Genomic DNA, 15,903 nt, shown 5'->3' with positions numbered 1-15,903 from the left:
ATGGGTGACCTACAGGTGAGCATACACCAAAAGGATATTATAGCAAAAAGAAAAATGTGAAAAGATGTGTCCCAGAGGAAAAAAAATTGTACTTGCTGTTTCAGTTTGCCTAAAAGCAAAGGCTCCTCCATCTCACCAAGCAATATATTCCTGTAAGGTGTTCCACAGACTCACTCCTGCATGTCTGGGTGGCTACAGGAGCCCTGTGGCTGAAGGGCTTTGCCCACAACTTGTGAGTTTACATAAGGCAGGTGCTCGGTTTTCTTTTTTTCTGAGCAAGTAGCACAATAGTCTGCAGGAACTAAGTATTCCCACAGGAAATGAGGACTTCCTGTGGGAACTAAGAAGTATTTCCAACCTCCCCACTTTCCGGGCCAAGTAAAATCATACTTATTCAATCACTAAACTAAAAAAAACAACACAGAACTCATCAGTTCTCACAGCAAATGCCTCCCACACTTCCCTCTTGGGAGAGAAATGGTGAGAAAGAAATGGAGGTAGAGCAGTTGTTTCCATTCATCTTGGGAGCCTGTTCAGCTGCTTCTATAGGAGGTGTCATACGAAACTCCAAATAATATGGTTTGTTATTCTGTGTATTTTTAAGCTGTGTGGTTTATAAGCCTCACCGCTGTACCATCATCCACCAGATAAAATTGTTAAATCCACATAGTGTTATCTTTAGTTATCTATGAAGTCAAATAATTATGTTTATATTACAAAAATCAAAGCGGACTTCATGTCACAGTCCAAAGACAAATGTCTAAACTTTGCTTTTCCTGGTCTTTCATCTCCTACATACTCTTGCAAAATTAAAGCTTAGTAAAGAACAAAGAGGCCCCCTTTACCCCCCAAAAGTAACACCACAGACACTGTCCAGTCAAGTGATCTTTGCCCACCATAGTTTGTGGTGTGAATTTCAGGTCCTTTGAAGGATAGAGGGGCATAATTACTATATTTAGTGCAAAACTCCCTCCGCATTCTCGGAAAACATCTCCTCCAGGGTTGTATCATGGTAACATAAAATTTAAGTTCCTGTCTTTATTCTCTCCTAATAGCTCTATGATTCTCAAAAGTATAATCATAAGGCTGCTTAAGGGAATGGAAAACCATGTGGAGAATATCACTGTGATTCAACAAAGGAATGGGAAAAAGAATAATAATTGTGCCTTGGGCACATTCAAATGTTGCAGAGAGGAACTGAATAGGCCAAGAATCAGCACTAATGGCAGTCATGGAAGCAAGAGTCCGATGTGCTGCCTGTGCAGACACAGCAGTCTCCAGCAGCAGACCAAGAAGAGAATGTATTTATGAAAATAATAAAGTGCATTTATTTCTGGCAGAGCAATTACCTTCAAGTTCACAGCCCAGCAGCTCCATTCGCAGCCCCAGTCCCCCGTGTGTGGCTCTCTCAGGGTAGACGCGTATGAATCGTGTCGATACCGGTTCAAAAGTCCGCAGCTCAGGCGTGTCATAGTTGGTGTTGCCTTCAAAAGTCTGCAAAGCATGACAAATGCTACTTGTTAAAAAAAAAAAAAAAAAAAAAAAGAGAAGTCTATTTTCTACACTCATCTCTTTTTCCTTCATTCCCCAGCCTTTGAATTAGGTGAGCAGTGGGCCATATTCTAACGGTTTAATAAGTGTCAGGCATTCCTATCCTAAATGAGAATGGAAAATACATTGTTAAAGCTTCTCGGAAAAGTAATGCATTTCATTTTTCATAAACTCGGTGGCAACCAATCCATCAGGGTCATAACAAGAGCTGAGTGTTTAATGAGACATGTTTTTAAATGACGCTCTGATCTGAGGTTTAACTGGGTGACATTTCCAACACTTCTCAGGGAAAAAAAAATGGCTGAGGTGAAGATCCTGTCACCTTTTAAGTGGTTACAATAATAATCCAACTGTTCAAGAGAAAATTTCTATCTGATTTCCCCCAGTGACAGAGCTTCACAAGTTGTAGCTGTTTCAAAAGGCATAAATTAAACTTCAGGAGCAGTAGCTGCAAGAGTTCTTCCACTGAGCCTGCTATTGAAGAAGAATTGGAAGAAAGAGAAGAAAGCTGATTCCTGACAAAATTGCAGTATAATCCAACAGGTAAGGCAGGTCAGCAAATGTACATTTCTGACAAAAAAAATCTCTTCTCTGAATTGCACTTTGGGTTCTTCAGACATAACACAATTCTCAATGGCATTTGTTTGATACCTTCAGTTTCTCCTTTTCAATAGTCTTTTGCATATAGAACACATTATAATTTGTACTTATAGCAACACCTCAAGTGCTTCCATGTAGATGATCAGTCCTTAGAAGGAATCAACTGAACAAAGAAACAGTCACTGGAGGAAGGCTTTATAGCCCGAAATCGGCAAAAAGCAGTTATTTTTACCCAATTTTATAGCAAAAAATGTCTTCAGAATATCATGTACAGAAGTCTCTAAAGTACAAAATATGAAAATGTATATAACAATGAAGTAAAAGTATTTTCACATTTTCCATGAATTAGTGAAATCGCAAGGCTAAAAAACCTCTTTGAACTGCAGTTCAAATTTAAGATTAGAATTGCTACTGTAAGATACTTTTAAGATATAGCTGTGAAACCAGAAGCACTCTTCAGGAAGAAAGCACCAGATATTCATTTGGCTTGGATGAGAACAAAACCCAACCTGCAACGAACTCCTCCTGTTCATCTGGGGCAGAGAAAACAGAGGCTATGGGGAAAGCTGGCTGAATTCCTAAGGCAGAAAACCAGCGTAGGTAAACCCAATTGCTTCTTGTATTTTCAGTGCAGTTCTAAAAGCCTTTTTTTTTTTTTTTTTTTTTTTTTTTTTTTTTACTGTACACCTCTGCATAATGATCACAATCCTTCCAGCCACTGGCTACAGAGTGCCAGTAGTAAAAGCCAATCATGATGGGAGACTGTGAACAACTAAACTGAAAAAATAGTGTCAACATCAATGCTGCTTCTCCTACTTCCTAGGGAAATTGCACCTCCAAGGGGGCTTCAAGGGGCACTGGTTGACCCAGTGTACTGCCAGTGTTTGGAAGACAGTTGTCACAAATTCATGTGTAGAGGGCCTGTCAGATCTAATTGACATGGAATTACATATTATTATATTTGAATAACAATATAGTGCAAATGATCAGAAAAGCTACCTACTATATGAAAAAGAATGAATGCCATTTTAAGTGTAAAATGTAGACAGACACATGTATCTGAGGAATCCTTGCTCCCTTTTTTAATAGTAGTCTTAATAGCAACATATAATAATGAAAACTGATTTATAAAAGACATCACTATGGAGTACTGACACATAGACATTAGGATTCAATAGGCATCTAGAATTACATTGAATCATTGTCCTTTGTAGAGCAGAGCTGCCTGTGATTCAATTTTGACTGTTCATTTAAAACACATACTGATACTCATTGTGGGAGAGGAGAGAGGAGTGTACAGCAAAACTTCACTTTGTGAGTGTCCTTTATACAAGCTGTGTCACAAATTGCTTTACTCCAATACAAAGATAAGGTATAATAAATGATAGTTAAAAGAAAGAGGAGCTAAGATGCTGAGTGGAAAAAATCTGCCTAACATATTTTAAAATCAAAATAAACATTGCTGAAAAATTTTAAAAGGATGTTCCAAATGGCAGGATGTTCTGAAGTTTCTTGTACCAGAAATGATGAGAGGAACTGCAAAAACAACAGCAAAAAACTCCTGCAAAACAACTCATCCCATCCCCACAAAAAGTGGAAGGAGGAAAGAAGTATGAAAGAGAAAGATGACTTTATGGAGTAAGCTTGAGTAAGCAAGCCCATGGACAAGAAATACAAATTGGATCTTGAAATGGAGTTCTGCATGGTTATTTGATGGTTTGTTATTTTCACTCCTTTGAGTGCTTGAGCTAAATTACAGGGGGAAACATTTTGCACACTCAAAAATAGCTGAAATTGGGTCAGCCAAAGAGGAAGGAGTTATGGTAGTCCTTGTGAAAGCAGCTGCAGGCATGAATGGCAAGATCATGTTAGGAAACAAAGTGATGTTTCACCCTTTGGACACATTCTGTAGTTATGTTTAGCCTGTCACTGCTCTTTCTTCTCTGAAATGCAGTTGTTTGTTTATTGAAAGTCCTGACTTTAACCAAATGAAACTATGTGTTTCATTTCATATAGCAGGGCTGTTTCTAATCCACGTTCCTGCTGTGACTCATTATAGTATCCTGTCCCATCCAGCTCTACTTACAGTTAAAAACACTACATTCCAGTATTAACATTTTAAATTCCTCAGGCTCTAAAATCATGGGATTTATCCTATTCTCTTTAAAGAAGATTTGTGCTTTAGAATAAAGTTTATTAAACATATTGAATTTTTAGGAAGGGCTATAATTATGCCACAAGAGATTTGAATTCCAGCCCTCTCCGATACATTAATCTTAAAAGTTAATTTCTAGTGGTGATGAAAGCCGAAGATGAGCTCAGTGCATTAGTTAACACACTAGTTTTCTAGTCAAACTGCTAACTTCTGACAATGATGGCAAGTGCCTGTATTAGAAAACAGAAAGCCATGCAGCAGACGGCACGCTGCTTCGAAAGCATATGGCATTATTTTTTTCCCTCGTTGAGCCACAGTGTAGAAGTACATGTCAAAACAACATCTATTTTAGAAAGAAAATGGTAAGATCCCATTGTTGATTTACACTCCCTTCACACTTTATGATGAAGTCAAAACTCATGGTAACAAGAGAAAGGAGATGACTGCAAAGGCTGAATCCGTTTAGTTTTATTCCCCCAAACAAATGATGAAAAGTGAGAAAATGCAGACATATTCAGCGAGATTAAAACAGGAGAGAATGAAGTCCAATATTTACCAAATGTGCCTGGAAAAGCTACATCCATGGGCCCACTCAGCTTTTCCTTTAAGGAAACACAGGTTCCTCCAATGGATGAGTCTACACAGCAAAACAGCTTTTACATCTAATTTTCAAACTAACACAGATGAGATATGGAGCAACTCCCATCTGTCAAGCACCACAATGATTTGCCTTTTGAGGGCACATTTTGGTATATGATTCCCTGGTCATCTCAGTACTACAGCACCAATTTGTGAGCAGGGCTGCAAGCCTACTCATTTCCTCAAGGAACTGGGTAGGAGGACTAAGAAAGAGTAGTCCCTTTTGAGGCAAAAATGAGCTTTGTGAGCAGTGATAGCAAAATGGGATGGAAAACTTCTCTGGGATTTGGTGTAAATAAGTTAAACCCCCAGTGCAATTTAGGTCCTGAAATACATACAGCCAAAAACAAATCAAAACACATACATTCCCAGAAACTCTGCTGGGACACAATCATTTTCTTTTCCTTGGAATCTAACCCAGCAATTAATTAGGCCCTCCTCTGGAAAGGTCTTCCCAAGCAACCTCCAAGATGCTTCCCTTGTGACAGTACAATAGCACTTCTCACTTGGGATGGGATACCATGACAAAAACTTCATCACTTTCTTTTGGAGGGACTTGGATGAAATAATTACAGAGAACTTATGAAACTATCAAAGCAACCTACAGGCAGTTGAGAAATACAACAGGTGCCCCATTGAGCTGAGTAACACCATTCTCATTCTATAGCTCTGACAGAAAAGAAGCAAAATTAAAGTAATTCAAATAAATTTGTCTCAAATAAATTTGTTCAGTCGGGTTTAGAGTCTGGCTTTTTAGAGTAGACTTTTAAATCCCATTGCATGGGATTTTGCAGTAAATCGTGGGCCACAGAGGCAACAAGGTTGGCAGGAGTCAAGCCTGAACTAGCTGTTGAATAAGGAAAACTTGCTGCCAGAGAGGCAAATGACCTAAGGCCAGCTCATACCCTCAGGCATGGGACAGCTCCCACAACATTCCTTCAGGGCTGATGCCCTTGGAGTCCTCCTGCTTGGCTTCACCCCAGCTGTGTGCCTTTTCTAAGGTCAGACAGAGACGTGTAGAAGTGTAATGCCAACTTTTTTTTTAACTCAACTTTTCCTTAGTGTCGTTTTCACCCTTACCTTTATCTTTTTCTTGCTGGAATCCATGATCATTTTCCAATCCGATCCATTGTTGCTGTAGCCAATTTTGAATTTTTTCATGAACACTTTGTTTTCTCGATGCTTGCCTCCTTGGACAATTATGCCCCTCACTATTTTTTCCTCACCAAGGTCTATTTGAAGCCATTCATTTGTGTATGGATGAGTGGTTGGTGGCAGCGCCCAGCCTGAACGGCTCGTTATGAGGCGAGCGTTTTCTGGGATCCAGTTTCGATCCACTTGAGTAGATGCAGTAATCTGGGAGTCAGGAATAAGGCCAGACACCATACCCAGCATCCCAGAACAAGGATAATCTACAGAGAAAGAAAAAACCCAAATAAATTAAATAGTTATTCTGAAGAAGCGCCAAACCAGAAACAGGACATGTCAGTCAATTCAACTGTCATAACTAATTACTTATTTATTTCTTATATTCAAAATAATCTATTTGATTTGTAGATAATTTTCATTTGCTCAAACTTGCACATCCTAGTTTTAGCAGGAAGTACCAAAATACCACAAGTATTTTTGGCTTGGTGGGAACCAAAAGGATCAGAAAATCTTATTCTATTCTTGTTTTCTATTCTTCTTGCTAAGGCAAAGAGTGCAGGGCCATCTGAATTTGTAAATATTTCCTCAGAGAAAACTTCCCAAAACAGCCCAAACCTGGTTGCAGACTACCTAATTTCGGTGACATTGGAAATGGAAATCTTCATACATTAAAATATAATTCATTGTTACACTTGAGATTTTCTTAATGCATTTCTTTCATCTCTCAGACTTTTTTAGGTGACACAAAAGCTTCTTTAATGATCCAAGATAAAAATGAATTAGAAGTACCTGCTAACAAGGAATGAAGAATTCTAATACAGAATGTAACAGTAGTTCTGATTACTTACATCTAATCTGAAAAGATTTTGTAGAATGACTTGGAATTCTCTAACAAAGTAATCAGTAATCTTATCTTCCTGCTGTATGGAAACCAGTTCTAAGAAACATTTTCAAGACTAAAGAAATACCTTAAGAGAAAAAAATCCCTATAACTATGAAAAATTAGTGGCTTTGAACTGTATTAAGTGCTAAAAAATGTGCTAGAAAAATTGGCTTTCTAAAGTTGAATGAATCATTAATATTTTCTTTCAACTGTAAATTTTACTTTTACTTTACAGATAAAGGCACTTCCACTGCGTAGAAATTATAGAAAACCTAAAACAGTAAAAAAGATATTTCTAAAAACTTTTTGACAGGTAACTGTGTGATGCAAAGGAATTACAACACTGATCACAACTGGGAACTTGACTACAAACACCATTACTTGCACAGGCTTCAGATCTAAGTGTTTGTACCTTGCAATCTTTTTTAACTTAGTCATGCATGTTTGTTCCTTGAGAAACCTGCTGAGAACTACCTATGAATAGCAGACATAAGAGAGAGGGACTGGAGGGTTAGAAGGGAAAAATAAGGTGGGAATTTGCAAAATATCTGTGTATCTCAGGAATTTTGCATGAAGCTGTAAAGTGATTGCGATAAAAGTAATTAAAACTAAAATATAGTGTCAGAAAAATATTCAGATAACACAGGATGTTTGGGCTGTGGTGTTTTATTGTTTATTTTTTCTAACATTTCTACATTCAGATTGTGGTGGAAATCATGAATTTTACTCATAAAAATAAATCCCACAGCATAGGCACAATAAATTCCCCTGATTTTATAATCTTTCGCAAGACCTACCTGTTATCTTGCAGCCATACACTTCAAATCTCAGTGAAACTCCATTCTCCCAAGACACAGGTCTAATTCGCACAAACCGTGTTAAAACCGGCTTGGGAAAAGGTCTGTAAACAACATCAGTGGGATTGCTATTCCCTTGAAATACCTTTATGTGGAAAGAAAAGTATATATTTGTTAGGCTTTCTCTTGAATGGTGTTTACAGTTCTGTGTTTTACAGATAGTTATGATATGAGGTCTAACCAGGGTTGGTTGTGGGGGTTGAGACAAAAGACTTGCGTGGGAAACTATTTCATTAATCTCCTAACGCAATTTTTGCAGACAGGTTTGTTTTCCTTGGGGAGGAAAACTGAAAATGTAAGGTGTTCAATGATACTATAAAAGTTGTTCCTAATGCCCAGATCAATATGTAGGAATGACAAACACTGGACTTTGTCACCCAACGACTTCTCTGTCCTGGAAGAATCCCCCAATGCCCCACTAGAGCAGTTTTATTTCTTGTACACTCTTAGAATGATGCAGAAAGCTACAGAATCTCAGGCTCAATTTAAAGATTTGGATTTCAATTAGACCATGTCAAAATCCAATATGGAGTTATGATAAAAACATATATTATTTTGCTAACCTTGGGCTTAAGATTTTTTAAGGTTTATTGTGCAAACCTTGCTTTGTTAACCTGCTGTTTCCAAATCCTTTTCAACAAGTTCTCAGGATTTCTTTCTCTTTGCATATTGAGATTGAAGTCTATTTAAAATCTGCATAGCAGGCTCCAAGATCTTCCCTGCATCCCCAAGGCTGGCAGTCAAATTAGATGAACAATGAAACTTCCACCAGAAGTACATGATTGTGCTGTGCTTTCATGTTGAGGATCCTGCAGGCACACTCTTTCCTAGCCCAGCCAAAACCTTGCAGTGTTCCAATCCAAAGAAGGTGATTCAGCTTCCTGCTTCTTCCTCACATAGAGGGGACCAATTTCCTGTTGTTTTCCATGGATGCAGACCCTTCTCCTTTTATGGGAGATTCTCCCATTTCTTACACACACTGTCCTACTTTCCTGTTTGTTCCTTACACTAGCTGCATTAATTTGGAGTGGAGGCCAACAGCACATAGCTGTCAAATCATAAGGCTCAGTTACATCTCAAATAATTTAGGATAAGAGTTTCATATCTAGTAAGAGATTTTTAATGGAACCGCATTTCTTTCCAGCAATGTTTTTCTTTTCCTGTGAAGACCTGCTGTAGTTTTCTCAAAGTTTGCATCTGACAGGAATGGAACAGGAGTCTTTTCTCAAAAGTACACAGATTCTTATATGTAGTTAGTTCAAAACTGGTGTATGACTGCCTTGAGACCTGCAGCTGCAAACTTTTAATTTGAATTAAAATATCTGGGAGGGAGACTGGTTCATATGTTTTTCTTGTCTTGATCAATAACAAAATAATGCCATTTTAGAAAACTGATTTTTTGATGAACCCTTTGTACAAGTGACACAGGTTTAGGAAATGTTCTCACTAATTACAGACAGCATGTGCAAAAGAAACTCATGTAAAATACACTCTTGGAGAGTTTACAAATTGAAGCTGGTAATGAAAATCAGGCATGGTCTGATTTTGAAAGAAGCATTTGTTCAGATTACAGAATCCAGAGCCAAGAAACCCTGTGTCTCATACCAGCCACTGTGCTGGCCCCTCTTGTGACTTTGGGCAAGTCAATTATTGTATCTTTATATACATCACTGTACAGTGCCCACATTGTGTCATTTGACTTTCAGAACTTCCAGTAAAACCAGGATAATTCCTGTCAGAGAGAAGGTTTAAGTATTCATTTTTTATTGTTTTCCAAAGTGCTTCCAAAAAGCAAGATGCATTTGTTAAACACTGCTACCATGTTGATTAGATAAATGTAGTGGACTTGGCACAGCACTTACAGATGAGTCAGGGACAAACCAGTAACCAAATATTTAGAGCTAGATAGGGTTACACTGATAGAGTTTGATATTGCACAGCTCTTCTATGCCTTTACAGAAGGGTCACAAAAAAGCTGTTTTGAAGGGAGGTACCACAAAACTTTTCCAATTGCATCAGTCCCTGGCAGCCTCTGGGGATGCTGCTCTCAGGCACATCCTGAGCGAGGTGGGAAGGGAGGCACAGCCTCACTGGGGCTATTCATGTGAGAGCTGGAGCAGAACTGACTTCTCAGTAATGAGCTTTATGCTCACGGTAGCGGATAATGACAATTTTTCTTATGAGTGTCTAAAGCTGTTTCACTGGGAGGTCACAGAGAGCAAATCTGCTGATAAATGGAAAGGTGATAAAAATCTATAAGGATGGAAAGAAGTGCCTAATCATCTGTCTGCATGACCCCCATCACTGAGATACTTGGAAGTCTAACAAACCACTAATCACTTTCCAGCCTTGCACAGGGAGCTGGGGCACTGACACATTGCATATCCAGAGCTTCACCACAGAAAACGGACAGAGACATTTTTTGAAAACTTCTGCATAATGTTTTTCTCAAGGTCACATAGAAAATTTCTGAGAAACAGGGGAACAACAGAACAGTCCAGGAAAAAGACACAAAATAACTCAAATTATGGTGCGCTCAATAGATACGGCATCACCTTACACTATTTTCAGCTGCTCTAGGTTTTGCATAGGCAATTTCTGTGGCCCATTACTACTGAGACTTAAGCTGACTTTTGGATTTGGGAAATAGTTAGTGCTGATCAACCTGACTAAACTTTATTCCTCTTTTTTAAGCAGATGACAGCAACTAAACAGTTCAACAGACTATTTCTGAGCTGAAGAGAGATTAAAAAAGGAAAAGAAATACTTACGACAGGCTTGTTTGCCTCCTTCAGTGTAATCCAGTCCTCTCCATTGGAGCTGACATCTACACGATATGTTTTCAGATAATATTCTTTCTTTGTTTCTTTTGAGATGGCTCCTTGGGTCCCAATTCCAGAAACAAAGCGAAGAAGGCCCAGGTCTACCTGTGGTAGAGAATAATTTGGAATGTAAGGACGTCCAGTTCAGAGCATAACAACATTGCAGCAGTGGCGCCTTCTCTACCTAACCCTATTTTACAAAAATAATAAGTATTTTATATAAAGTGAACTGTAAAGTATTGTTGACAATAACACAGACATTATCTCCTCTTTTGTAAACAGAGTCATCACAGAAGATGGGAAAATTTGCCTGATTAGCCAGGAATGTTATTCACACACCAGAGAATTCTCTTTCTTCTGTGAGGGATGAACCAGAGACACCATCAGGGCAAGTGGGAATCACCAGACTGCAGAGGAGTTACTACAGGAATTCTTCAAGGACCAGTCTGATGAACAATCTTACTTAATACTTTCATTAAGCACTTGCATAGATGCTAATGAAATTCCCTAAGGACACTAAGCTGCAAGGTGTTGCCAGCACCGAGGAGATTCATGCAGTGAGAACTGAGTGACCCTGAGGACTGCAGCAGTAGAAATGGGATGGAATTTACTAGGATAATGTCAAAGTTGTGCACTTAGGGAATGATAACAAGAATTCTGCTAAGACCCAGAAGATCATCACTTGCAAATAGAAGAATGTATTAGTCACAAGGTAATTACAAATCACTTTGTGATTTTGTCAGGAAAAAGACAAACTATTTGTCAGTACTGTATGATGTATTTGAGGAAAACAGAAAGAAGCATTAGCACAAGTGTAGAAATTCTGTTTCAACTGTCAAATGCCATGAACTTCTATCATAAGAAAACAATGTAATTTTGAACTCGCTGGAGAAACATATATGAATGTGCATTAGAGGTCATCTCTCTTTTTCACTTTTCTCTCTCTTTCTCCTTCTCTCATGGAAGTACATTGTCCATTACAAATGGACACGTGATTTAGGTTAACCTTGCTTAACCCCATTATTTATTTTTCATCCAGGTCTTTTCCTTATCTAGGTCTTCATGTGGCATCAAAAAAGTATGAACATATTTGGAAGAATGATGTGGGGTGCAGGAATACAGCTACTCAAGTAGCTGGCTACTCAGTTCTGCTGGCAAAAGAAACCCTTTATCCCAGTGCACAAGTCCAGCTGCCAAATAGCTGAAATGCATAAAACTTTTATCATACTCAGGTTGGTGACCACAGTTTTGAAAATTCTGCCATTTCCTTACACCCTTTTTTTTTAGCCATAACAACAAACCAATTAAAATCAAAATTTTCACTTTCTTTCTCAACAGCTAGAACTTTCTCTTTGTTTCCTAATTTAATTTCAGTATAAAATGACACTATTCACAAAATATTCTTCAGTGTATTTTATTCCCCTAACTTCAGTTGTCCAGAGTTTAGTAGGATAATAATAGGTTGAATTAACCCTTCTCAAGTGAATGGTCCCATGAAGGTCCTAGGCTTTTTCACTATTTCCAAAGTATGTAGGCTGCAGAATGTATGTCCTGTGTCCCACAGGCGTCCTTTTTCCTGGATGTATGTCATATATCCAAAGGCACTGGAGCAGTTAAATCAACATGCTCTGCATTCTCTCTCAAAAGGCTGAAGGAAGGACACAGTGTCTGCCCTCTCAGTGCCCATGTCATATGCAAGGCATTTTTGGAGTCCTCCAACACAAGAATAGCAGCCTTGTGTGGGACAGATAGAGCTGTCTTTCAGGGCAAACCCCCTGCCCCAGTTTGTAAGGCTCATAAAGTCTATATGTAACATTTTAGCCCTTGTCTTTAGGGGTGAAATACTGCAACATTTTGGTTTTGTGATAAAAAAAAAATCAGTCTTAAAAAAAAAAAATCCCAGCACCACCTCACAAAAACAATCAAGTGATTTAAAGTAACTGGAGAGTCTCAGATGTTAGATTGTTGCAATCTGAAAGTTAATGGGGGAATCTGGGCATCATTTCTCTGAGCAATCTCAGCTTAACTTCAAATGCTCTCCAAGCTGTACTCCGCTGATTGTAAAGTGTGCTGCACTGAGTTATGTCCAATACCACATTCACTTCCAGGCTGAAGTGCACTTGAAAATCTGGAAGTCTGAGGGAGCGCAGAGCTAAGTTATTTAAATGATCTGCTTCTCTTACAATTTGAAACAGCTCTTCAGTTTTGAAATGATTAGGGTCCCAAGCCTGTACCATTCCAACTGATTTGAAATTATTCTAGTAGAGGCTTTTTAATATACAGTAAGTACTTCATTGTGAATAAAGTCAAGCAATGGCCTACTACAAGAGTTCTAGGTATTTGAAGCCAAGTTAAAATTTAATATTGGTGGCTTAGGAGATTTGATTATTTGATGCCTATCAAGTCAGTGATTGCTATCAATCACTGACCATTCAGGCCTCAGGCTTGTCCTGTCAGAAAACTTCAGGCCCCCAAATTTTGCTTGGTCCCAAATTCTGGGATTCAATACACCTTCTTAACTCCAGGGCACTGAATATCCTACAGCATCCATCTTACTGTCCAGGATTAAGTCCCAAACTCACAACAGGTATAGACATGTACTTTAATGCCTAAAACCTGGCAGAACTCTCTCACTGGGGGAGTGGGAGACTCTGAGAGGACTTCCGATTTCTTGCCTACAAGTAAGGAGGGAAAGGCCACCTCATTAGCACCTCTGAATCAGGTAACTGAGAAAGACATTACTGGAGGAAGGAGAGCCCTTTGTCAGGGAGCACATCTCTTCACATAGATCTGCTCTCTCTCCAGGTCAGCAAGTCTTTATGTGCTCTTGAAAACTGGAACTATGTCAACAGTAGTCCTCTCCTGGAGTGCCTGGAGTCTGACAGCTCGAGTGTTCAGCACAGCTTTAAACCCCTTGCAAAAGCAAGCTGTGACCCTAGACCTGCTGCATGCCAGGGGCTGTTTGCTCACAAACTGATAGAGGAAAGAAGAATAACATTTCTCCATGGGTATTTTGTGAGAAAGAAGCAATGCAAACAAGAAAGGTGAGATTAAATAACAGAGAAGCAGAACGGTCTCTTGGAATTTTTAGTACTAAGTCTGTGTCAAGGAAAAGGTCCAGGAGAGAGGTAGAGTTCAAGGCATTTACTTCCCTTTGATATCTCTTTGCAGTGGCGTCCGGAGGGGAACTGCTCCTCTCCAGGTGCATGCAAACAGAATTGCAATACCGTGCACCCCTCTGTGGTGCCTAAGTATGTTTGCAAATTAAGCTCTAAATGTAGCAATCTTCTCTAAGTAAGGTGATAGAAATGAATTATGTAGAAGACTACCTTGGAAACTACACAACACATTTTAATGGGCTGTTAAGCTCCCCCTAATTAATCTCTTTGTGATGCATTTTGTTTTTGTTCCAATTTTTTTTTTTAAACTTTGCTTTCTATAAAATGCAAAAGGTTGTCCATAAAACACAGATTCTAAACGTCACTGGGACTGTTCAGAATTGAAGTTCAACCATACCAGTTGCTGGTAACAACTGGAACCTGAAGGTACCGAAGTGTAGCTGTGATAAGACACAGCTCTTCTCTAGTTTTCCCAGAGGGATCAGTGCAGAGGGTAATAGTTCTGGAACAGCTGCGTCACCACATAGGAATTCTTTTGCATCTTGAAGGCTTATGACTATAGAGTCCACCTCTCTGCATAAGTTCCAGTCAACACAGTATGTCCTCTCCAAAGGAGTCTCCAAGTGTTAACATGACCAGAGGTAACACATTTTTCTCAGATGCAGGCTACTCTAGCTATGATTGTAATATAAGTCTTTAATAACTAGCTTTTTGTTTTGGCCTTCTTGGTCCTTTTCGTTTCAGGAACTTGTGTTTCATGTTAGAGTGACTGTGAAGAGATGTGGTGTTGAAATACGGTACTTTTGAAGATGAACATCAAATGCATTTCCCTGCAATTATTTGACATTTAACGTTCTGCACATATGATAAACAAACATCTGGTATTTATTTTAGAAAATGCGAGCGATTTTGTAAGTTATTGCAAGCCTTATGGCTGTGATCTGAGATAGGCAGCTGTCTCCAAACCTGAAATCTTCACATTTTATTTCCATGACCAGAGTTTCAGTTTTGACTAACGGCAGCATGTTTCAAGTTCTTTTTTTGTTCAAATTTTTACTTTCATTCAGATTAAGAAGCATATCTCTCTTGGAAAATGATGCCTAAGGGCCTTATCCAAAAACACAGCCTTTGATAGTTGACTGTACTGCAATGTGAAGATCTTTATTTGAAAGTGCAAGTCTGGGAGCAGACTCGCCTATAGGAACAGACCCTTAACTTACAAAAAATGAGGAGCATCTCGAGTGTGTATATTTTTTGCCAGGAGAGAAATGTTAATGTGTTCTTTTTTTTTTTAAAAAAAAAAAAAGCCTCACTTGTTCCTGTTTCTAAAATCAATTTATTTCCTACAGAAGCATATTGCAAGGCACTAGCTGTTTCCACATATGAATTACTTCCTCTCTATTTATTCTGCAATATCTCCTAGCATCCAGGAGAAATATTCTTATTGCTGTATTACTGTCTCCAAAAAATGCAGGTGGGTGACACATTTTTAAGACAAAGATATGCAAGGGGTGGCATATGCATTTTATTTGAGACCAGTTAAGGAGAAAGAAAAAAATAACATTTAGCTCTGCACAATGCATCACACAGCAAATCTGAGCAAACTGCTGGATAAAGAAGGACACGGCTTGAAATTAATATTGCTGCTTCCTGCCGTCATACATAACTAGGCTGCAGTATGGAAGACCTTATCTTCAGAATGAAAATCTGCCTTGTTAAATAAAATACAGTCATTGAGGGAGCTGTAGTAAGGGAGCAGTTCTGCCAGCTTTTAACACTCCTACTGTAGGTCTGTTCAACAGCCTGAGAAAATAAAGCACTGAGTGGTGGAGTTTGATTAACAACAGGAAGCTTTTTGTTGTGGGCATCTCTTGTGGCTTGAAAAGCTGTACAATCCATCACTTGACACAACATTCCAAAGCAAATATTTTTAGAGAACCGTGTCATTTCCCTAGATAGCATACAGTGCTCGGAGTCAGATTAACTGTTGTGAAGCTTCACTGTTCTGTCAAACATTTAATTAGGCAGGAGTTGATCTATTTTGTTAACACTGCTGTTGATTTGGCCAATCATGCTTTCTCATGAGGTATCTAAAACTATGACTTAATTCCTTAATTTCTTAGATTGC

At 38.7% G+C, this 15,903-nt stretch overlaps 1 protein-coding gene across 4 annotated transcripts in view; it reads right to left on the bottom strand.

The window, feature by feature from the left end:
• NRP1 (neuropilin 1) overlaps nucleotides 1–15,903 on the bottom strand; it is a 113,433-nt gene that overhangs the window by 23,100 nt on the left and 74,430 nt on the right. For all 4 annotated transcript variants that reach the window (XM_083866729.1, XM_083866727.1, XM_083866730.1 and 1 more), the window contains exons 7-10: nucleotides 10,606–10,761; nucleotides 7,775–7,919; nucleotides 6,026–6,357; nucleotides 1,350–1,494 (exon numbers count right to left, since the gene is read on the bottom strand). In XM_083866729.1, the coding sequence (XP_083722855.1) occupies nucleotides 1,350–1,494; nucleotides 6,026–6,357; nucleotides 7,775–7,919; nucleotides 10,606–10,761 (778 nt within the window). The remainder of the gene's footprint in view (nucleotides 1–1,349; nucleotides 1,495–6,025; nucleotides 6,358–7,774; nucleotides 7,920–10,605; nucleotides 10,762–15,903) is intronic.

This window comes from Zosterops lateralis (genome assembly GCF_965231275.1).
Source record: "Zosterops lateralis genome assembly, chromosome: 1".
In the NCBI taxonomy this organism is placed as follows: domain Eukaryota; kingdom Metazoa; phylum Chordata; class Aves; order Passeriformes; family Zosteropidae; genus Zosterops; species Zosterops lateralis.
The sequence above is the reverse complement of the archived record's forward strand: the minus strand, read 5'-3'. Positions and strand labels throughout refer to the sequence as shown.